We start from the raw sequence: 25,132 nt of genomic DNA, 5'->3' as shown, positions 1-25,132 counted from the left end.
AGGTTCTATATCTTGATAATATGGTGGTTTCACAAATGTATACATTTGACAAAATTCATCAAACTGTATGCATAAAATGTATGTATTTTATTATGTGTAAATTATATCTTGAAAAAGTTGAATTTAAAAAACTGAACACACACACACACACTGGGAAAGCACAGACAAATGTGATGTTGAAATCTCCAGGCTGACTCTTAGATCCTGAGGAGGTGGTCAAAGATCAGTGCCTGTTTTGTAGTTGGCTCTCTTTTCACCAAAGTTCAGGGCCTGGCCTGATTCCACTCCCAGACTGACTGCCTTTTGTTAAAAACCTTTTTTGAAACCATTCCTACACCTCTGGAAGCTGTGATGATGGAAATGAAAGCACTCCGGAAAGTACTCTGTCTAATCTCGTCTAATCAACAAAGGTAGCCACTGCTGAGGCTACTGGTGCCCTTGTGCCAGGCCTAGGGCTGTCATTCGCCAGCTTCCCAGAGGGTCAACACGTGGATGGAGAGAGACCCCTCCCAGGTGTCCAGGTGGACCCAGAAGCTGTGACTGTCCTCCTTTTCTCTCTCCTTCCTCCCTTCAGTCGAGGTTCTCACCTCCCAGAACCATAGCACTTTGATAACCTGGAAAGAAGTCATGAATACAATGACTACCTTCCTTACTGCACACAAGACTTAAAGTGAATTCTGACTTGTGGCGCTGTGACTAAGAGCTCAAGCCCAGGGATCAGACTTCATAGGTCTGGAGACCAGCTCCTCCGCACCTGCCGAAGGAAGACACCAAATCCTTTAAAGTCTCTATGCCTCAGCTTCCCTGGTGGTAAAAGAGGGGTCAGAATAACACCCACTCCACAGGCTGATGTGAAAGTTTTAAATGCGAGGGCATGACAATGCCGAACAGAGTGCTGGCACAGTGTAAGAAAGTGACAACCAAGAGGGACAAATATCAATCGATACATTTGTCCTGACTGCCCCCATTTCTCTCTTAATTTCGATAGGATCTTAGAATTATTTTTCCCAGCTCCACAGGAATACACCCAGACTCTGGTTTGAGAGAGCAGGAAGTTCCCATACACACTCAGCCTAAATTGGAACTTTCCTAAAAACACCAGTTACATAAGACAAAATGATTGGGCACAACCCACCCTTGATCTTGAGTCTTGCAGTCTAAGTTGATGGCAGGTGTTATATTTTATCTATATGTACTCGAGAAGCCTGTCAAGCGCCCTGGAGTTGCATGAACAGGCAGAAAGAGTCCAATCACATGTGGCGGTCAAGAAATGTAGAAAACTAGATGCTTCAGCAAGCCAAGTAGGGAATTAATATATTTAGAAATACTAATAAAATGCCTGTCAAGGAAGCAGCCACATAATATATACCAAAAAAAGAAAGAAAGAAAACAAAACCCTGCCTGTTGTGCAGGGTGTGCATTATTCCAGAGAAGTATATATTCTTAGAAATAAAATGATTCAGCCCTGATAACACTTCTATTCCCTGGCATTTTCCTCCTAATTTTTCATGCCTTTGTGTATTTTTTTACATCCTTCTACTTAGCTCCACCAACCCTCCCAGACGTCAGTGGGTCAAGCAGCCTCCCAAAGCAGTCTTCTGCACCTGGCTCACAGCCAAGCATCCATGTCTCAAAGCCCCGTCCGGCAGGCTTCCTCCTCTTCCTCCTCATCCTCCTCTTCTTCAGCTTTGAGCGTGGGCCAGTTAGTCAGCAGTAAGTATCCTTTCTGGCTCGGTTAAATCGTGGTGACCTTCTTGTTGCCTAATTGCAATGCCTCTCTCTCTCTCATCCCTCCTATCCCTTCCTCCCTCTTTCTCCCTCTGATCTTTCAAACAGAAGAGAAGTTTCCTGGCACTGGTAGGTCAATATTGGGATGAAGTCCATGCTCAGGGCCAGTGGTTCACTGGGGAAGCAGACACCTCCACACCCCATCAGTGAATGCATGGAGGGGCCGTTTCCACCCCAAGATGCCTTCTGATGGCGCTGAGTCAATCTGGCCACTTCAGAAGGAAGAAACTGATCAGCTTTCAGGGCATGAGCCACATAGCTCAGAACTGAAACAACCAACAACAGGCACTCAGCCGGCAGGTCAAGCTGCTTTTCTGTGTGTTTGAAGTCCCTGCCATTCTATTTGTAGGTGTCAGAAGAAATAAAAGAGAGTGTGCCTATGGGCGGGTGGTGTGTGCACCGCGAGCTGCCCCCAGTGGCGCGAGGGGGAAGCTGCATGGGCTGGAATCTGATGAGAAACCTCTGAACAACCATTCATAAAATAACGTGAGCCTGCAGGTCTGCCTCCTGAGCAGGCCATGTAGACGTATTTTAGAAATGGTAAGTGGCCCTAGGAGAAGACAACGTATGTATCAGATGCAAATAGAAAATGTTCAGATGAATGTGACAATGACCTAATTTAATGTTAGTTGTTCACCTTTAGTACAATTTTTACCTGTATATAAAATCACAGAATAGTGCATGAATTATAATTCTCCAGGCACCAAAAACCCAACAGCTACAGGTTTAAAGGGCTACAGCACTGCAGAGGCATCTGTGGCACAAAACAAGGATATATGTGAGTATCTGTGTTTGGTCAAGGGTCATGAGTGACCTGTTATAACAGGAATAGTAGGGATTCTCCATATCATGGGCCAAGTCTAGAGATGCAAGGCAAAATGGACGCTTGCCGTGTCTCCCTCACACACACAAGCAAGCCCCCCCAAAAATATACATGTACATATATACATACGCATGCATAAATGTATGGATGGCACTTGGTTCTGTCTTGCCATTTGTCTCTAGCTGGGCAGAGAAGGATTAGCCTTTTTCAGAAATCAGTTACAGAGCTACTTAATGGACCAAATGAAATTTCATTTACTCAGAGGCCAGTGGGACATTCTATGAGCATAATGAGTGAACCAGAGTCCACGTCCTTGAGAGGAAATATTAAAAACTGGGGAAAAGAGACTCCTTTACCACAGACACTCGAGGCAAGAAACTCCAAACTCATATGCAGAGCCTGAATGAGGTACCTTCTCTGGGAGATACGAGAAGGTCCAGGACTACACCTACCAGGGTTTGGACTTTACACAAACCCGGTGCTGGGCTTACGACTGCTACAGATTTTGAGCATGTTGAGCATTTTGAGCATAAACCCAATATAGAATAAATAATACATGGAACATCTTCTGATACTGATTATTCCCCAGCAAACTTCCATTTAAGATCTCATTTGTGGACTTCCCTGGCAGTCTAGTGATTAAGATTCCATGCTTCCACTGCAAGGGGTACAGGTTTAACCCCTGGTCAGGGAACTAAGACCCCACTTGCTGTGTGGTACAGCAAAAACAACAACAAAAAAGACTTCACTTGTAAAGTAGAGTTTTCAAAGCACTTTCAATATTTTACCTATTTGAATACTCACAAAAAGTAATATAAATTATCATTTTCAGATGCTGATGCTGGCATCAAATAGATCCTGCAAAATACAACCTATCTTATGTCAGAGAGGCCAGATTCAGTCTTAGTTAAGGACCTTGACACTGTATGACAAATCTCCTGGGTGACAAGGCCAAGATGATAACCCAGGCAGTCAGATTCAATGGGTCATACACTTTCTACACACCAGTGCTGCCTTAAAAAGACAGGACGCTTTCACATAAATTTTATCCAGTGCAATTTGAATGATAAAATACATCAGATCACCTAAATAGTCTTCAAGTAATTGTTAAATGCTTGAACCCATATCTTGTAATTAAAGCACAAGATTTTTCTCTGAACCAACATGAAGAGAAACCCTAGAAAACGTTCTTATTTTGAAATGTATATTCAAGCATGCAATATGCATTTAAAATTACTTTTGTCTAGGATTAAACTTTACCAACTTTGCAGATAGCCTAATGTAGGGAGACCCAACCCTATATTTCAGATGTAATTGTTATATACAGGTTAAATTATAGGAGGGAAAACATGTTTTAGTCAGAGGGTGTCAACTTAAAAATTTTAAATGTGGAAAAAAAAACAACAACTTACTTTTTGAGCACCACATATAAGTGAGCACAGAAATAGAAACAAAGAAAGAAAAAATAAGCAAGATGTGGTCCCTGCTCTGGGGGGAAGGTCATGAATTGATAGCAAAGAAATACAGTTACAACAAAGGGAAATAAAATGCTATGGTCAACATATGAATAAGGTCTATGGCAGTACAGTAGATAGTGATCTCAATTTTGGAGACTGAGACAGAACAGAAGGACATCTGAAGTAAATAATCCTTCAATTAAGTTGGATGGTTAATGGATCAACAAATCCCTCCACTAAGCCAAGGCCATAGTTTGAACCAGGTCAAACTGGATTTGAACCTATGGTCAAAACCTTGGTGAGTGAACATTCCTAAGTCATGGTCAAAGTGGCATGATGCTGGGCAACCTGCCATTGCTTCAAATGAATGGGAGTGGGTAGGGCATCCATAACCTGCCCTACTCCAGGTGAAAAAATACAGAGTTAATACCAAGCATGCATGCATGCTGGGCTTCCCAAGTTGCCCTAGTAGTAAAGAACCCACATGCCAATGCAGGAGACACAGGAAACTTGGATTCGATCCCTGGGCTGGAAAGATGCCCCAGAGGAGAACATGGCAACCCACTCCAGTATTCTTGCCTGGAGAATCCTATGGACAGAGGAGTGTGGCAGGCTACAGTCCGTAGGGTCGCAAAGAGTTAGACATGATTGAAGCAACTTAACACGTACCCTCCATCTATTATCTGCAGAATAAGGTTGAACAGAAAGTCACTTCAGTCATGTCCAACTCTCTAAATGTACGGACTGTAGCCCGCCACGCTCCTCTGTCTATGGGATTCTCCAAGCAAGAATACTGGAGTGGGTTGCCATGCCCTCCTCCAGAGGATCTTCCCAACCCAGGGATGCACACTCCTTAAAACACTGGCATTCTTGTTCACAGCACTGCACAGCCTGCCCTGTGTCAAACCTTGCTCAGTCTCCACAGTCACCAGGGGTAACTACTGGTTCCATAAGCAGAGTTATTGGAAAGTCTAGAAGAGTCAAACAAATGACAAAGTCCCAAACCAACTTAAGATTTACACAGTACTTTTCAAAAATAAGTAGACGTGGGACTTTTGTATTCTTTTCTGGGTTTGGTTTGGCTTTTCAGGACACACACACAAAAAAGCAGGCTTTTCTGGGTTTGGTTTGGCCTGTAAACTCAATTCTCAGACAACAAAAGGACTGAGAGCTAATATATTAAAAAAAAAAAAAAAACCCAAACTATAAAGTGAACCTAAAGATGCCTGGTGCTAAGAAGTTTTTTAAAAACAACAACACAAAAAAAGACTGTCGTTCATACCATTCACACCTGAAGACTGAATTGTATCTGCTTTGAAAATGAACTTTTCCTGCTACACAGAAGTAACAATATGGTAGTACTGGATGCCATAAAACAGCCCTGGTTCCTTTGTGGACTCTCTGAAGTTTGCATGTTTAAGGATCCCAAACAACTAACAAACTTAAAAAAAAAAAAAAGATGCCTGGTGATAGCTACGGCACAGTGGGACCCGCGATTCATTTGATCAATTTCACGCCATTTTCTACAGCTCAATAAAGTCACCACATTGTAAGCAGGCTGTTCTCCCAAATTACATTGCACATTCCCAAATGGTTTCCTATGTCTCAGAAATGTTTGGTAAATATGCCCGTTTTTTGCTGTGAGAGTAGCACTAAAAAGCAGATGGATATTTAGAAGGCAGTGGATTCAGATTTGGCACCTTCTTTATATTAGATACGTGTTTCTTCTGTAACAATCCCACAAGCAGAGAGCGTAGAAGGGGCGTGTGGGTGGAATGAAACTGTTGAACTGTTTTAGCAACCCCTTATACTGATGTCCAGGGGAACAGTTGGAAGGAGCTAAATTTTGAAAAGTAAACAAAATAACAGTCCTGGCCCATCCTGAGCACTCAGTTCAGTATGGGCTCAGTGAACAAGCAATCTGATTCTACAGAACAGGTTCTTTTTCACACACTTTGCATTTAGCTCCCATGAAAATCTTTTATTGTTCAGCCCATACATTCCAGATTTGGGAAATGTCATCATTATACTTAAGCATTGCTGCCAACATTCAATGCCAGGTGAGCCAAGCCCTCCATAGGCTGATCTTCTGGCTCCTTTAGCAAGGCTCATTCAGGGTGAAGCCTGGAAGTCTTTGCTTTCTGAATCTATTTAACACTGAGTAGGCCAAAAAGTTCGTTCAGGTTTTTTCATTAAGATGTTACAAAAAACCTGAACTTTCTTGCCAATCCAATGTACTGGACTGACTTAATCTGGAGCAAACTTCTATAAGAGACACATTTGCACTTCCTTCCCAATGCAGAGAAATACCAAATTGGGTTTCCCTAGAGCTGGATTCAAGGTTCTGGATTCACTTCCGGGGGGACCTGAGGGTTCCCTCTGAAGTCCCCGTCAAGGAGGCCTGAGATTCATCCTTAGAATTAACCCAACCTCCTCAGAGCCAGGAGAAGGTATAACACGATGGAGAAAGGGAAGCCAGACTGCCTGATCCCAGGGTGGACTGTCAACCTCTGGGCCAGATTGAGAGCTATAATGACCTTCCCTAGGGAAGCCTCCATTTACCATTCACCATTCATCCTTCATTTCCTCTCTTCAAACAGAAAAGCATATAACCATTAATGAAGGGAAACTATCCAACAGTCCAACAGTGGAGAGAAAACCTCAAGCACTTAAAACAGAAACTTTGGAACCAAAAAAAAAAAAAATTGCATTTTTTTTTCATTAATTCAAAACATGTTATGGACACCATCTAATGCATTCTCCCAATGTGGGAAAACAAGTCCCACATGTTGCAATAAGAGAAAACTAATATTCATCCATGCAAACACTGTCTTGCATAAGTCTTGGGATTCGTGAAATGAAACCATCATAATACATCTGCCATCTGATTTTTATGGATGAGAACAATAATATAAAGAAAGCCAAGCAGCTCATCTCCAGCAATCAACAAATTGCACAAACAATGAAATACTGATTTTCCCTCCCCGGGCCTTTGTCCAATAGACCATCACCTGTTTCAATTTCACCATAATTCCTATCTTCTCAGCTCTGTAAGTAGAACCAGGAAAAAGACAAGAGTGGGAAATGGGTGAGACGAGGAAGAAGATGTGATGAATGTTTGGCGTCTCATAGAAGTCTGTGACTCAGGGGGCCAGGCACCCACCTCTCTGAGCTTTTTAGATAATTCACACAACTGGTCAGTGCAAGCAAGTAAGAGGTCATAGCTTTCCTTTCAACCCTGATTATTCTCAGCAATCTGGTCAAGAGCAACCTGCACAGTCACACACAGGGATTTCATGGCTGGTCTCAGGTAACTAGTAAGGAGATAAACAATAAAGGCAAGGAAGACATAAGCTGGAAGCGTCTTGCACAAAATTGCATCTGAAATCATAAACCTGCCTGGTACTGCACTGCCAACTCAGGTGGACCCTGGGACTAGAGTCGACCCCAGAAATCCTTCCAGATTAACTCTCTTGCTTCCTGTTGGTCTAGAGATGGGGCTAATGTAAGGCAACAAATTTACTTCCCTACTTAGCTTTGCTCAGAGAAAAACTCTCCTCTAAACTCCAGACTCCACTGGTCACCCAGCCCACTGACTCCCAGACATTTGTCAGTTGCTATGAACGGTGGAGCTGGAAGTGGAGGCAAGGATGGGGCGCCTACTGAGTAGTCTTTCTGGCCCATCATCTTACAAGGTGGTAGCGATCTCTGTGGAGTGGAACCTGGTGAATGATGATGGTTAAGCGTCAAATGGAGCCATGCAGTGGATGCCACATCCAAACTCGGACTGGCCACAACTACAGAGAAACCTTCTGACCTTGGGGTCAGTAGGTCCTCTGCATCAGAGTTGCCTATGGTACCTGTTAAAAATGCATGTCCCAGGTCTTAACAGGTGACTTCTAGACCTACTGAATTAAGAAAACCACTGTCCTTGGGTCTTCCCCGGTGATCCAGTGGCTAAGACTCTGCACTCCCAATGCAGGAGGCTATGGGTTTGATCCCTGGTTGGGGACCTAGATCCCAAATGCCACAACTAAGACTCAGACCAGCCAAATAAATTAAAAAAGAAAGAAAACCACTGTCCTAAAGCCATGTTGTTACAGGAAAGTGTCCAGCTTCCATTTCTTTATCCTCAGTTTTGAACCTCCACTGCTCATACTTGCAAAGCCACCAGTTCCTCTTCCTTTCCTCTTAGAGAGAGCCTAAGCCCCCTCTCCCTGTGCTCCTGTGCTGTTCTGTACCAGGTGTCCCTCTCTGTTCTGCACCAGAGCTTCTTGACTATTGGTTTACTATTGCCTCCTCCCTCCACAAGGAACTCGTTTAAACTTTTCCATCCTAGCTGGCCCCCTTCCTCAGTGAAATGTTAACACCACAGGTGTGCCACACACTGGCTCTGTTCATGTACCTCAGCCCTTTGCGGGAGTGCAACAATCGTGCTACCTAAGACTTTTCCACCTTCCCTACTGCCACCTCAGAACCAACTTCCACCCCCTTGGGAATGCATGCTCTAAAGGCAGGGTCACAAGACAGGCTCAGCAAGGCAGAAGGTCTGAGGAGGGCTGGAGGAAAGGATGCAGAGGAGCTGAATGGACAAACTGAAGCAGGGCCAGCTGACTGATTGTGTCCAAGTGTAAGTGTGGACCTCGTGGACCAAATCTTCGAATATTTCAAAGAAAAAAATGACAAATCTAAATTTTTCGTTCAAAATCTCCCAGTGTTTAATGTTGTCAAGTAATTCCCCCAAATTGTACGCACTCAAAAAGCTGTTTTCTTTGCAAGATGTTCATTTGCAACTCCTGCTCTAGGAATTTTTAAAGGAAGAAACAGCAGAGGTTCTAAACTGCTATGTGCATGGACAGGACTTCCCAGAATCCTTAGCAAATCCTCCCAGCTGCTCCAGGTGCACTGCGGGTGGGAATTAAGATCCAGAGGGCAGCCCTCACCAGGCACAGCCTAAAAAGTCTTCATTGATCAAGTGATACCAGGCTTCTGGGTCAGTTGGGAGAGAAAAAGCGGGATTATAATTAATCTCAACAGCCAATCAGTTTTATAGTCATCTTCTGCCCTGTCCACGGACATAGATTTTCTTTATTCTAAACTGAAATATTCACCACTCACAACACAAGCTCTCCCTCCCGCTACCAAGCTCCCTGCAGGCCCCCACAGTGCTCAGCTCCTCCCCACACCCATGCCTATCTGTACCCTGCTCCTATGGACCAGAATATTCTCTGAAAGCTGCCCACTGGGTAAGACCCAGATGAATCCTGTCTCGTGTCACTTCTCCCTTCTCTTAAAATTTCAATATGGGTGCCACACTACTAGTTCTTAACCGTAGGCAGCCTGGTATTTTCCTCTATTTCTCATTCATAATGTTGAGCCCCAACCCCCTGTAGACAGCAAACTCCATAGAGGCTGGACCTACCTATTCTCTTTCTCTTGCTCCTTCTCTCCACTTATTAGGATTCCCAGGAGTCACTTAAAAAATACTTAGAGGGAATTCCATGGCAGTTCAATGGTTAGGACTCTATCTACACTTTCACTGCTGTGGGCCAGGGTTCAATCCCTGGTCAGGGAACTAAGATCTTGCAAGCTGCACACCCAAAATCAAAACAAACAAACAAAACATGAAGAAAGAAGTAGAAATATTTAGAGGCTAAAGGCAGTGATTATACCACTTTTCACACATCTTTCTTCCATGAAATTATGCTTAGTGACATGTGAAAATTCTACAGGACTTTGTTTTTAATGAGAAGATAGGGTACAGTGTACACATTCACAACTGATTTTACTGACAGATTCCATTTGCCCTGTAATGTGAGAATCTATATAGGAAGCTCCAAGTCCCCCACAAATGTTAACATCTTTATTTCAGGGTTCTTGAAAAATTGACCCTGGGGGTACAAATGTTTGTTTCTTTTCATAATAATAGCAGTTTCTATAACCCTAAACCCAGACTGATAGAGTCCACCCCAGTTCTTAGACAAGTCCTGGAATGGACTGAAACTGGTGGGTGATTGTGCAGAAAAAGGAAAAGAAAAACTTTTCACCTAAGTCCAGGGGAGAGGTGAAGAACAATAGAGTCAGCTTGCAGGGAGAATGGCTTCACTCCAGGAAGGATGGAGCTGCACTTTGAAATCTTCCACCATCCCCAATTCACGCTGTCTCCAGCTTGGTGTACGCTTTCATTTATCCAGGGATCAGTAGCTGGGGCTGGGGGGGTCGGGGGAAGAGTTTCATTCTCCAGCTGTTGTGTCATTTCCCTTGATAAGTCCTAAATTGACTGCGTTATCTGGCACCAAAGGAGCCTTCCTGCGGTGGGCATTTTTTATTATGTACCCTTTCAGGGGACAAAGACATCTGTGTCAGTAAATTGCTACGGGGTGGCGGGGGAGGGGCGAGGGACAGTGTTATTCCCACAGCTTCATAAGTATGCTCTTCTTAGGGGCTAATGTGAACACAAGAAATTAGGCATCTGTTAGCCTGGCTGCAGTGGTGATCAGGTAAAGGGAAATACAAAATACTATTTTTCTCCTAGGGCGATTTTTAGCACTGAACAGTCCAGTCAAGACATACCAAATAGAAATCTTTTCATCTTTCTATTTTTGCATGATATCTAAACATATTTATGGGCAAAATGGAATTGCACTCCCCCATAACTGGCGTGTTGTAAACCCCGCCCCCCCGCCCTCTGCCACCCCCACCACCTCCGCCCCTGGCACTGGTAGCATTTGCTAAGCTCTAAGGAACTCACTCTTGCATTGTAGAAGTGGCTAGATGGGTTCACTGTGGTTTTCATCTGAGACAGAGCTATCTCAAAGGATGATTGGTGCAGGTGGAAATGAGTTGAGGATAGGGGCTTGAGCTCCACACCAGGGAGACAAAGAACATTCTGCCATGTGGCTTCCCCACTGCTCTGCTATTATAAAACGAGCCACTTTCTCATCAGCCGTCATGAACACATAGTACTCGGATGTGCGTTGATGTATTGATCCTATTTTTAAAAACATCTCCACAGATCCTCAAACGGCTGCGGGTGAGGTGGATGGGGTTAATCTGGAGGAGATCCGAGAATTTGCCAAAGCTTTTAAAATCCGGCGCCTGTCCCTTGGCCTGACCCAGACTCAGGTGGGCCAGGCCCTCAGTGCCACAGAGGGCCCTGCGTACAGCCAGTCGGCCATCTGCAGGTAACCCGTGCTCGCATGCTGTCACCTCTCCCAGCCAGCCTGGGCCTCGTTTGTCCTCTCGGCTCAGCTTTTCTTCTTCGGGTGGGCAAAGCTGGAAGGGTAGAGTGTGGGAACGAACTTTTGGGTAGCTATGTGTTGGGATTGGTGATGTTGATGGAAATGAAGTTGCTAAAGCAGATTGGGGGGGGCTGGCTTGATAATGCCCATCAACTCACAAAGAACTTCCAAGGTGGTTTCATTGGAAATATATCTCCCATGGCCGACCCCCACCCCTCCACGCCCCTCGCCAGAGCCAGAGGCTTCCTTCAGGACCCTCAGCCCTACATAGCTGAGATTTACTGTTTCCTGTCTGTGGACTGATGTTGTAAAGCTGCCAGTCCCAGATGGTGTAAATACTCTCACCATTTCTGCTTCAGAATGGCTTTCTAGATTTTCTAAGAAAACACACCTTAAAAAAAAAAAAAAAAAGAACCATCTTGTGACCACAAAGGATATTTCTAACTCATCTCACCAGACACAACTTTAAAAGCATATTTTAAAAAAGAAGCAGCTGCTTTACATAGCTCAGAAAAGCATAGTGTGAATTTGGCCTAACCTAGCCCACTCCCTCCCCAAATTAAATACATAAATGACAGAAGCCAGCCTTGGTTGTGTTCGAGTTGATTTGGGTCAAGCCGCCAGAAGCGGACCCCGCGCATGCATGTGTGTGTTGCACTAATCCCATGTTTATGCATGAGGTAACAAAGGCACTTCAGTAAGAGCTTTTTCCTCTTGGGCAATGTCTTATGAGTCCTCCTCCATCAGGAAAAGCCAAGAAACCAACTCTAAACTCATTTAAGTGGATTTTGTTCTTGGTGATCCATGAAATGCTGTCTTTTTATCTGCTCTTTATACTTTTAATGTATTCCCCAAAGGACGGAAGTGTACTTTTCCTGCAGTTTAAGACTAAGGTTATAAATAACATCAGTATGGGGTAGTAGCTTGCAGCTCACATTTTGCTCAATGATTTTCCATAAAACCCATTGATTGTTGTTAAATACAAAAAGCACCATAGGATCCTCTCACTTCTATGGTCTCCCCTACTGTTTTTTCTTATAAGATACCTCCCTGTAGAAAATAACCTTTATTCAGTCTATACAAGGCTACTACTGCTGGGAAATTTGTTTCCAGGCTTGTATATGTTATTCCAAACAACATGTACTGAAGCATCAACACTAACAAGCAGCATCAAATGATATGAATACTGTTGCTCCCTGTTGGGAAACATTAATTTTGTTTCATCTCGACAGGCTGGTGATAAAGGCTGCCACAGGTTTTGAAGTTGTTGCCCATGTACTATTGTTGCTAAAGTCCTCTTTGGCTTATTTTTAGTCCTAAAATGCAATTTTCTTCTCGTGGTTGAAGTGCTGTGTAAGGTTTTCACTAACACACGTAGTATTTCTTGGGCATTGCCAATCAAATATGTTGATTTCTAAAATATCTTTTGGAAGCCAAAAAAAAACTATGGCTGAAATGAAAAGGTGACTTGGCAGGTATTCACTGTTTAATAGAAAATGGCAGATGGGGACTTTGGGGCCCTTTTCTAGCTCTTACTGTTTCAACAGGGTAGTTTTTAGAGCTAACTACCAAGGGGGGGGAAAATGGAAGTCTTGAAAGAGACCAAGATCTGACAATGGAACAACTCCAGTGAATAAGTGTGGGGAGGACTCTGCATCTGCACACGCTCTAGTGTCACTCTCCCCTTATTAGCTGCAGGGACTCCCTAAGGCTTTGACAAATGCCCCCACATCAGAGACACAGAGGAAAACACACCATCAGTAAACCAGACATCCTTATCACAACCTTTACCCCCATCCCACAGTGCTATAAAGCCTGTTGTCATACTATCAAGACTTTACCTTTGGAAGTTTTGCAGCAAATGATGGTCAAGGGTGGTATGTGGCAAATGAACACAACAATGAGCGCTTTAACAGAGCCTGCCCCAGGGAGCAGCTCGTTAAATGATAATAAATAATTAGTTCATTTTATAGTGGAAGCACTTTAAAAGCTGTTTCCTCTTTGACCAGCCAAAATTTGGGAGTTTTTTTTTTTAGATAAACAACTTCTTGATCTCTATGTGAAAGGGAATGCTATGGTAATCACATTAAAATTTGATACTATTGGTGCTGCTTATCACAACATAGGATATCTAAAATGGGATGCCAAAAAATAAGATTAAGGCACATAAAAGAAGCCTATCCTTTTGTGTCCTTTTGCAAGCATCCTCCTAAAACATGCTGTGACAAGAGCAGGTTCATTTTCACTCTATGAAAACAGTCAATTGTAATAAGATGTACTCTGCAGTCAGAAGGTTGTTTTTCAACAGCATTGCACTTGAAAAGATATAGGAGAATGCTACGGATCCAAAGTTGTCATCCTGGAGGGCTGTGCATTTAGTATTAGAATAAACAAACAAACAAAAGGAATGGGTACTGTATTCCATTGAGAGTGTGTATGAATTTGATACCAGAATGACCTCTTAAAACACTGTATATAATTTTGTCCAAGATGCTTCATATTTTTTAAGTCAGTGTTGCTAAGAATTGCTGATGGCAATTGATATATAGAAGACCTCATTTACAGAAAATGATATCATTCAAGTACAGTTTGCAGATATAGCACATTAAACACAGCTTGATACCCTGGTGCAAAAGTACACCATTACACTGGACGGTGTTGAAAGGCCTGAGGTGGCCCTAGCGCTTCCAGGGAGTGGGGGTGTTCATAGTAATTACAATGTGTCCAGCTGTTTGAGTCCAACAGTAGAGTAACAAGGGGTTATATTTTACCTGAAAAGGGAGCATGTTGTTAACTTACATATGGTGAAAATTGTTTGTTACCAGAGAGAGACAGAGATGGGAGGTGGGCTTGGGGGAAGAGAACGAGATTAAAATGAGACACAAAACAGAGATGAAAAGAGAATCATAAAAGAAACGTGTCCCAGTTGCCATCACTGATGATTACAATGGATAGAACGTTTTTTATCACCAAGTCAATGGCGGGGATTGAAGGAAACCAAATGGAAAACATACAAAGAATCATTTTAAGCAAAAGAACATGACAGCTCTTGTCTTTGATGTCACTTCCTGGCATTAATTTTTGCCTAAAGGATTCTAAAGTTTGGGGGAATTGGTGCTGGGTGGATTCAAAGCAAAGCTCAGATCTCAAGCATTTGCAGGAAAAAGATCCACGAGTGGTTTTTTGTTTCTGTCATGGTGGCTGCTGTGTTGTGCTGTGTCCACCCGTGCTTACCTGGTCCTCATGTGGGTGTGCGGGCTGCATGTGGGGGGCATGAAGCATGCAGGTAGTGGGCGCTGGCTTGAGCAGGGTGGGCTACCTTGCAGCTGGCTGCTTATCTGGAGTGAATTCGCTCTGCCAGTCAGTCAGGCAGGCAGGCAGGCAGAAGGCCCACCCTGGCAGAGGACTCAGTGTAAGACTGTTCTTTCTCAATTTTCCCCCCAGACACACCATCCTGAGAAGCCACTTTTTCCTACCACAGGAAGCCCAAGAGAACACTATAGCTAGCAGTCTGACAGCCAAACTGAACCCTGGCCTTTTGTATCCTGCCAGGTTTGAAAAGCTGGACATCACTCCTAAAAGTGCCCAGAAGATCAAGCCGGTGCTTGAGCGGTGGATGGCTGAGGCTGAGGCCCGCCATCGAGCAGGTATGCAGAACCTGACCGAGTTTATCGGGAGTGAACCGTCCAAAAAGCGCAAGAGGCGCACCTCCTTCACGCCCCAGGCCCTTGAGATCCTCAATGCCCACTTTGAGAAGAACACACACCCCTCTGGGCAGGAAATGACCGAAATTGCCGAGAAGCTGAACTATGACCGGGAAGTAGTTAGAGTTTGGTTCTGCAATAAGAGGCAAGCCCTGAAGAACACGATTAAACGCTTAAAACAGCACGAGCCGACCACGGCGGTCCCTTTGGAACCCTTAACAGACTCGCTGGAAGAAAATTCCTAAAGAGACATCCTCTCAAAATCAGAAAAAAAAAAAATCCACGGAAACTAAACTCCACCCTTGGGACTTTATCCCATTACCAACCCCTCCCCACAAAAAGAAAAAAAATTACATTAAAAATAAATTTTAAGATAGCCCCAGTCATCACCTTGTAAGTAAAAGACTAAGAAAATTACCAAGTGGACAGGATGGTTTATACACCTCCATGGGATTTTCCAAAAAAGAAAAAAAGAATTTTTTTGAAAATTTTTAAACAAGGAGTACACCACATTGCAGGTGTCGGGAGGATAGGTCCCTCCCCCACCTGTCTCCCCAAAGCCAGTTTTTTAATGGATTTAAAGCAAACCAAATAACCACAAACTCTTTTTCTGTACATTATGAAAATGTGAACACATTTTAAGGAAAAAGAAAAACAATTAAACCAAAAAAGAAAAGAAAAAAAAACACCAACAACAAACAAACGAAAACTTTTCTCTGTTCAAAGCGAATACAAGCCTGCCACCTGGAGGAGGAACTATGGACGGCATTCTTTCAGGTTCTAAGTGCTGATTCACTATGAAACCTATTAACCAAAGTCAGAAACACTGCATTGCAAACGCGACCATGAGTCTATTCTTCTCTGCCTGTCAAGTTGTGTTCTGAGATTTTACATTTGTACTTAACGGAAAAATAGAAAGCCTGATTTCTCCCATCTTTCTTATCTATTGTCACCACCTGTGGGGTGGGTGCCATTGTTGAAGCCATTCTGTAAGGCTCACTATTGGTTTTTATTTGGGGGGAGGGTTTTGTTTTGTTTTTGTCTTTGTTTTTTTTTGGGGGGGGTGGGCATCCTGGATCGTGTGCCAAAGCATCTGTTTCTTTCTTCTCACTATGACCTGTGGATTTGAGAAAAGAAAATTTCTCACTTTCCTCCATCTCTCCATCTCTCCCACATGTGGCTACCAGGGTCTGCCAGAAGGCCACAGAGTGGGCCCGGTGTCTTTCCACCCAGACCCCCGTGAAATGCAGGAGAGACTCCAGAATACCTAGGGCTTTGCTCAATGAACTATCAACACTGGCATAAGCTGTAATTGTGCTCACTGTCCACACCAGAGCTTGGGATTTTTCTCAGTCTGTTGGCCACGTACATGGAGAGCTGACCAAAACTAATTTTGTAATATAAACATAAGCTGCACATTTGGTTCAATAGTTACGTCTATGTTATGCTTCTGTGCAAAGCAATTTCTCTCAGAAGTCTGATAGCCAAAGAAATGTCTCAAGATTTCAGTCAAAATGCACACATGGCATGCACACACCCATATACACACAGAGAAAACAGGCCAAAAAGAGAGAGAGAGAGAGTGACCGGACTGTTAAAGGCCATCGAGCATCCTGTCAATTCCATATTTTCTGCTACCACTTTCGTTCCAATAGCGATGGTCGACTTTTTCCCAGGAGTTGGGGAAGAGCAATTATTTGGGGATATAAAAGGCAGCAGAGGGTTGGCAGATGAATTAAACAGTGGGAATTGCAGCTGGGTTCTTGAGGGGATAGGAAGTTTTAACAAGGAAGTGCCTCCACTAACAGGAAAAATATAGAAGTGGGTTATCGAGTACATCAGAATAGCCTTCACCCTTAGCAGTAGGGGATTATTCCACTTTTCAAAATAACCTACTCCAAAGATCTGTGGGAGAAAATAACCTAATAAGTCAGAGGGGAAAGGTAAGATGCGAGGATGGCAGTGCAGATGAACACTTGGGACCTGCAGTTGATGTTTTCCTCAGGGAGAGGCAAAAAGTGTTCCATTATAGATGTGGGCAAAGAAGAGTGTCAGTTTCCCTGCTGTTGGGATGTAAACAGTCCTGAATAATTAATTAGTAATTAATACTATCTAGAAGTAAATTCTGAAAGTAAAAAACCTCAAGTTGCCCAACTGATTAGAAATGCCATCTTCCCCTAACATACTCCCCTCCCCTGTAAGGAGTTTGAGTTTCTTCTACTGTTTGACCTCTGTGTTGGTGGAGTCAATTCAATGGTAAAACTGTTCCCACCCTATGCCCCCCTGCCTACATAATTCATGCAGGAATCAGGGGACCACCAGCAAGAAAACTCTCAATGAAACACAAGCTTGTACAGCTGTTTCCCTTTCTCTGATCTGATGCTAATTGGACCACAGCTAACTTGATCTTCAGTGCCAGTGACATCCTGGTACCCATTTGGCCACCTCAAAAACTGCACAAATACTAACAATGCAGAAATCCAAAAATGTATCGATTAAACAGATTTTGTATTCTCCTAGGACCTGCTCCAAATTCTATCAAGAAAAGCTCCCCAAGAAGAGACGTTAACAAGATAACATATGATGGATGCTAAATGTTTAAACATATGCCAGCAGCACTTACATAAGGCCTGCTCAGTTTGGAGATCTATACTTGGGAGGGTATAACTAGGATAGTGAAAATATAAAATAAAATAATCTTCCAGAGTGGAATGAAAAAGAAATATATTCATCCCACAGTCGTAAAACCATTCATGTGCAGTGATTTTTTTTATAGTTTTATAATTTTGTATTGTTTTATAAATTATTTATAAGGTGTTGTAATGCTTCTTATATTAATTTTTTACAGATAACTTTTTTGCTACAAGGCATAAAAAGGTGCCTGAACAGATTCTTAGGAATATAAATTATACTGTGTAACTCGTAAGTCTTTGGGACCACACCTACTGCTTAATTTTATTACTGTATTTCTTATTCCACTTGTGAGCAACTTCATATGCCAGTAGCATTTAAGTGTCTTTTAGGTTTCCATGAACTGAAGGTTAAGGTTGCCACTAACAAAAGTAAAAGCCGCTTCAGGCATATGTGATTGTATTTCAAGCTTCAGTATTTTTCTTACGTATTTTAAAATGACTGTCATCTTCATTTTCTTCATTGTTTAATGAAAAAGAAAAAATGATTGATGTTATACTTGACACTTGTTTGTGGGGTTTTTTTTTTTAATCAAAAAAAAAAAACATTGTGAACAGTTGAGAGTTTTAAATGCATTGCAAGGTTTTTGGTTTCTTTATGTTGTAGTCACACAGTATACACACACATACACACATGCACACACACACACACTCCACAGAAAGAGAGAAAAAAGCAAAAGGAGCTAGGGAAAAAAAAAAAAACAAGTAGAGGTGTATCAAAGAACTCAAGCTATAACCAAAAAGAATTGTAAAATGCCTTTGCTCATCTTCTCTACGCTGGACCAAAGCTCAATATTTGTAGGTATATGCACATTGTATAGATATGGCTAAACGTTGCTGACAATCTTGCAATACTAAACTGTTCCTATTTTAAGAAAAAAAAAAAAGAAATACAAACTGTTCATCAATGTTTTACCTCAGCACTCTACTTGTACCCAGTTAATGATCAAGTTTAAAAAAAAAAAGGAGAAAAAGGAAATTGATTTTCATTTCAAGGTTTGACTGGAATATCTGTTTGGATAACATTTTGTAATGGGCTTTTTGTCACGTGATTTGCCTGACTTCAACTTGAAATTCTGTGAGGCACAATTTGTTTATTTGTTGTTAAGGAAGTGATTTCTTTTTTTTTGTCCTACGTGCTGTGATCCAGACTGGTTACCAGAGTCACTGATGAGATATGGCAAAGAAAGCTGCTTTCTCTGCACCTGGAGCAGGCAGCAGAAAGGAGGGCAGGAAAACAGACTGGGTTGTTTTGAAAAAAGCATCATGATGAGACATTGACATGATGGACTTGTGACCAAGAAACCAAACTGGATATTTAAAAGCTCCTTACTTGCTCTGACATTGAAACCAAAGCTGATTTATCTGCACAGGTTGCTTAATGTTTAAAAAAAAAAAAAACTGACAAAACTGTACTTAATCTAGAGCAATATCTGTATGGTCAGTTAAGCTGCACTTTGTGTATTTCTTAACAGCTTCAGATCTGTCACTTTTAATTTGTACCATAAAAAAATAAAGAATTGTTTGACATGAACTTCTAGGCTAAATGTGTCTTGAACTCAAGATAGGTAATTTAAATTGCAATCCTGAAAATAAGTATGTGGTACAATCCCAAATGTTATGGAGGGGTTTTGTGACATACTAGTTCATATCATGATTATTTAAAGTTTTCAAATGACATACTATTAATAATTCACAATATATGGGTTAGGATTCCTTTGATTGCAAATTATAGAAATCCAACTCAAACTTATTTAAACACAGCCTGGGAAGTCTGGTCAGGGAATTCAAGCACAGCTGGACACAGTGGCTCCGAGAACATCATCAGCCAGTCCTCCTAAACTTCCTTCTCAGGTGAGAGCACCCAGACGTTGAGTCACACACCTGTCTCTAAAGCTGGCACTGTACTGGGGATGATGTACTTGAATCAGCCACTCAGGGTCCCAGCCTCACACCTGTCTGTGTAGTGGGGATAGGGCCTAATGACAACCCTGAAGGACCACAAGGGTAAAGGAGGAAGTCTTCCTAAGAATCAGATGACAGAAGATGAGAAACCATAAAAGATAGGCAAACCCCAGAGACATCACAGTCTATGACTAACAGCCAGTTGTCTGCCAGGTATTACAGTGAATTCTACTGGAAAGGAGTTTTGCTGCTCTTAAGCAATGCCTTGTAATTATATGTTCTGGAAAAATGTTAGCATTTAGAAGATGCTCTTGCTTGAAGTTTTATGTGGGTAGGAGGGATAAGTTAATGTTGCTATGTAATTTACTAATTCAAAGGGAAAACAGAAAATCTTGCCTAAAAATACCAGGAATTTTTTAAAATTAGAATCACTATTGCTATACTTTTAGTAATGCTTAGCAAACATTTCTTATGCTACATAGAGCTCCATGTATCAACTTTACATTGTGGTTAATAAGAAGTGCTTTGGGGAAAGCAACAGAATTAAAACTCCCAAGTGCCCATAAACTACAAACGGACAAGGAAAGTGCCAGGAAACTCCCAGGCTAACTTTAAAGACAAGCAGGAAAAAAAAAAAAAAAAGCTGATTCTTCTGCCCTTGTGGATGGAGAAAGACAAAACAGTCATTTTCAAGCTTTGTTTCCATCTAAAATACTCTAAAAAGTATTCTAGGCTAAGGTCCTGCCTATGATTATACCTATTACTATGAAATATGTTTGACTTAGAAAATTCTGAAATGTCTTCTTTAAAAAACTACCCATCATGTAAATTCTATCATTCCATGTTCCACAGATATCTGCTAAGCACTTCATATGTGCCAGAAACTTCTATGTGCTGAGGACTTATAGCACATAAGAGAAATAAACAGAATCCTTGCCTTCAAGAAACTCACATTCATTCTGTGAAAAACAGTAATATTTCTCCATAAATGAGAATCATCACATGCTTTTTATACTGCAATATTTTACAAATAAAATAAATTTAAGAATTAAAATTACAAAAAACAGTTTTGAAGCTGCCTTTGAAACAGCCAATCAATGGGTAGAAATAGCCTCAACTTACAGGACAATCACTGGTACCTGTTTTAAGTGATTTTAAAAGCTGTTCCACCAAGAATCTTTCACTAAACCAACCATATACACATAATCTATTCAGTGTCAGTCCAGTGGGTGGATAAATTTTGTCAAAAATCCATGGTTGGAAAGAATTTAGAAGCAGTCTGTCATAAAATAGTTGAAACCAGCCCTTTACTAACACACACAGGTCCAGACGCCTCATCCACTCACTCTTCCACCCTTTGAAAGGCCTCCAAGCAAATAACTCTTCTGACCCATTTGACTGATCTACTGAACCATGTAGAAAGCCATGCTTAGGAAAAGAAGATGGCACCTAAGGAGGTTTTCAGGATATTGGATGAAACTCTATATAACATATGTGTTTTCTTTAAGTTAGATTATGGACATAAGTTACCCTCTTCTTGATGGGCTTTCTCCTTCTGTTTACTTTGTCCTTATTAATAGTTCTGTCAGCCCTCCAAAACAGAAGTCTGCAAGTCATCCTGATCCCTGTATACACACACACACACACACACACACATACACCAATTCTCTGAAAGTCTGGGAATTCTGTCTCATGAATTTCTTTTGACTTGTCTCCTGGCCTCCAGCAGCCCCCTGGCCCCCAGCTGCCCTGCCAATACTTAGTTCAAACCCACCCACCTCTCACCTGGACCATCAAGATAGTTTCCTCCCAGTCTCTCTATCCATCAAGTACTTGCCACCAGAGAAATCATTCTAAAAGGTCAATATGACCATATCTCTCTTTTATTTAAAATCTTTCTAGTGTTTACCCTTGCCTTCAGAATGAAAAACAAACTCCAGCCTAACACAGAGTATCTTTTATGATCTGGCCCTTGCTTACTTCAAAAACCTCAGCTCTCATCAATTCCCAGTTCATCCTAGCCTCACCAAACTTTCTAAAATTTCTCCAATGCTCAAAGCACTTTCAGTGCTGTTCCTTCTGCTCAGAAAATCATCCATTACACCATTGACTTATCCAACTTCTACTTATTCTTTAAGACTCAATTCTGTTCAATTCCGCAAATAGTTATCAGACTTGTGCTATGTGTCAGGCCCTGTGCTGCCTTCATCACAGCACTACTGAGTCTGCATGTATATCAGTAATCACTCATGTTTTTCAACATCACTGCCAGACACTGCTGAATGACCTACAGACTCAGCTTATAGATAAGTGTAGTATGGAAACATATTCTTCTAGCAAGTTGTCATTTGTGTGCAGCAGATCTTCCTTGTCCAATAAGAGTAACAATAATCTCATATTTGTATAAGTTTTCAGAGGTCTTTCTTGTACATTCTTTTATTTGCTCCTAACATAAGCCCTTGGAAGTGATGATTTCTACTTTATAGACTGCTGCTGCTGCTAAGTCGCTTCAGTCGTGTCCGTCTCTGTGCGACGCCAGAGACGGCAGCCCACCAGGCTCCCCCGTCCCTGGGATTCTCCAGGCAAGAACATTGGAGTGGGTTGCCATTTCCTTCTCCAATGCATGAAAGTGAAAAGTGAAAGTCAAGTCGCTCAGTCATGTCCAACTTTTCGCGACCCCATGGACTGCAGCCTACCAGGCTCCTCTGCCCATGGGATTTTCCAGGCAAGAGTACTGGAGTGGGGTGCTATTGCCTTCTCCGATTTTATAGACTAAAAATTCAATAAACTTAACCAATACTCCAAAGCACAAGAGTAAAGCTGGAATTTGAATACACCAGTAATTAAAGTATTTGCCAAGATGAATACACACTAAACTCTGGTGAAATGGTGTCTGACACCCACTACCCGTCTTTGAATCCCCTGTGTACAGTATGTGATATATGATATATTTCAGGAGAGTCTTACTGCCGTTGATGATAAACTCCAATTATCTAACTACTAAGTCCACTGTGATTTAGGTGAACATAGTCTGAATGATGAGTACTTGGCAGAAATAGTAAACACTATTCGAAGGAAAATTAGAAATGCCTATACATGTTGTAAGAATGCAGAGAGTTCTAATCATTCCAAAGGCAAATGAGTTGAAGCCAGTAGAAAAGTAAAGGAGAAAGTCAATGAAACCTACAGGTTATTTGACTAACTCCATCAGCAAGTGATGGGCTTCCCAGGTGGCGCTAGTTGTAAAGAACCCACCTGCCAATGCAGGAGACCTAAGAGACCTAGCTTCGATCCTTGGGTCAGGAAGATCTGCTGGAGAAGGGCATGGCAACCCACTCCAGTATTCTTGCCCCGGAGAATCCCCTCACCAGAAAGAGGAGCCTGGTGGGCTACTGTCCATGGGGTCACAAACAGTTGGACACAACTGAAGCAACTTAGCACATACACAAGTATAGGCAAGTGAATAACATGCAATGAGCATAGAAACAGGAAGCTGGGCCAGGACCTAGACTGGTGGGTCTACTCCAGAACCTTCTTTAATACTCTAATGTCGCTTCTAAGATTTTAATTGTGCTCCTAACCAGACTTGCTGAGATTGTCACTTAGGAGCAAGTCATACTCTTCCTATGGCTGTATTTGTACTACTCAAGTCTGGTATCTGCATGGCAGCCCTGGTGTGTGTTACTGGACTTTATTATTGAGGTCACTGCTGCATTATCTCTGTAAGTGGGGATGCTCCTAGTGTGCTGGGCTATGTGTACATATGCAATAGTGGGAGGGCCAGTATAATCACACAGAACTGGAGTTGCTCCCAAAAGTGGACTGCAGTCAAAAAGCAAGGGGCCCATCTCAATGACAACATATTTGGTGAACTGTAACACAGAGATCTTTCGCAGATGCTTTAAGATGCTGATGAAAGCAGAAAAGTGATATTTCTTAGATTCCTACTGTATCTCTGTATCTTCCACCTCATCTGAGATTGAAGGCCTGTGATTCTTAAGCAATAAGATCATTTTTCTGGTGTGATTTACAGATGGGCTCAAAGGGCAATTTGAAAGAGGGGTCCAGAAGGTGTTTAACCTTTGTCAGTAGCATTGAATTAAGGAAGCTATAATGAGGGATAATTTTTTGGTTTTGTTGTTTATATTTTGTAAGCAAAATCTATTTTGTATGCTGGTGTATTTCTTTAAGAATCGGGTGTTACTTTTTTTTCCTTTTTTAAAAAATACTTGCTCTCTTATTTATCCATTTATTTACATTTATTTATTTGGCTACATCAGGTCTTAGTTGCAGCTTCCGGGACCTTTTGTTGTGACATATGGGCTCTGGAGCATGCAGGCTCAGTTGCCACTTGGCGTGCGGGATCTTTGTTCCCCAACCAGGGACTGAACCTGAGTTTCCTGCATTGGAAGGCAGATTCTTAATCACAGGACCACCAGGGACATCCCAGGAATCAGTTTTTCATCTCATAGTCCCAGGATAAATGTACCCACATATAAAATACCACCCTGTGTACACAAAGTCAATATGACTAACCAGCTGTCTTAGTCATGAGCTTTGCAAAGAGCAGCAATAGGCAACTTGGGCTAAGAAAGTGAGGAAAAGAAAGACTTCTTTAAAGGGGAGTTATCATGTTCAAGTAGCCTAGCATCCACGCCAGCAAGACAAAGTTGCAAGAAACAACATCAGAATGAATAACATAGGCATGCATTCAATAAACCAAAAGGATCGGCGCAAAGAAGTAAGCAAACTAGACTCAGAAGATAAAATTTTAAAAAGAGACAACCACAGGCACAGAAGGGCAAGGAGAGGGAAGAAATTGAGGAATCAAAATGAATCAACACAAAATCTACAAAGAAAAGCAGAATTATAGATCTTAGGGCTGAAAAAACAAACCACTAGGGCCACATAAAGCCTCTGGGGAAAGCTGTGCTGTCCGTTGCACTAAAACCCTTTCGTTTTTCATCTGCTTGGCTCTGAGCATCCAGAGAAGGGCCTCAGTCTTCAAATAGCCCATTCCCCATCGTTAAAGTTGAATCCTTATAGCTGAAAAGTTTCCCTCATCCTGATGAGGTCCATTACTCTGTGCTACACTTTTAACCACAGTCAATAACTTGTCCCTTTTCCTTCCATTATTGTTCCTCGGTATTTATAGATGCATCAGTAGTTTCTTTCCTTCAAAATGTGCATATTCAACTCCCTCGATCCCAGCTGTCTTCAAAACGTATGATTTTGAAGGGTCATGTTTATGATCCTTTGCATATACCCACTTTATCAATGTCTCTGCAACTCTGAGAAAGACCAAGCTGGACCAGGCATTCAGTCAACTAAGTGGGCACACTACCAGTCCTCCCTGTGTATTGATCAGTTGATTGATTTTTAAGATTTATAGAAATGTACACACTGCCAAGGTCTCAGGGCACCTCTATGACAGTCACATTAAGAGGTGGATGTTTCTTGTCCCAAGGGCTTCTTGCCATTCAAGGGTTCTTTTTAATGCACATTAAAAGGCAGACTTTATGCC

General features: G+C 42.1%; 1 protein-coding gene across 1 annotated transcript in view; it reads left to right on the top strand.

Annotated features, from left to right (window-relative positions):
- Nucleotides 1-17,821, top strand: part of POU6F2 (POU class 6 homeobox 2) — a 389,805-nt gene extending 371,984 nt beyond the window's left edge. The window contains exons 7-9 of the mRNA XM_061414518.1: nucleotides 1,545-1,713; nucleotides 11,084-11,252; nucleotides 14,754-17,821. Of these exons, the coding sequence (XP_061270502.1) occupies nucleotides 1,545-1,713; nucleotides 11,084-11,252; nucleotides 14,754-15,258 (843 nt within the window). The 3' untranslated portion in view covers nucleotides 15,259-17,821. The remainder of the gene's footprint in view (nucleotides 1-1,544; nucleotides 1,714-11,083; nucleotides 11,253-14,753) is intronic.
- The last annotated feature ends 7,311 nt before the right edge of the window (nucleotides 17,822-25,132 follow it).

The sequence above is a fragment of the Bos javanicus genome, chromosome 4, assembly GCF_032452875.1.
Source record: "Bos javanicus breed banteng chromosome 4, ARS-OSU_banteng_1.0, whole genome shotgun sequence".
In the NCBI taxonomy this organism is placed as follows: domain Eukaryota; kingdom Metazoa; phylum Chordata; class Mammalia; order Artiodactyla; family Bovidae; genus Bos; species Bos javanicus.
Note: the sequence above shows the minus strand (reverse complement) of the source record. Positions and strands in the feature narration are given on the sequence as shown.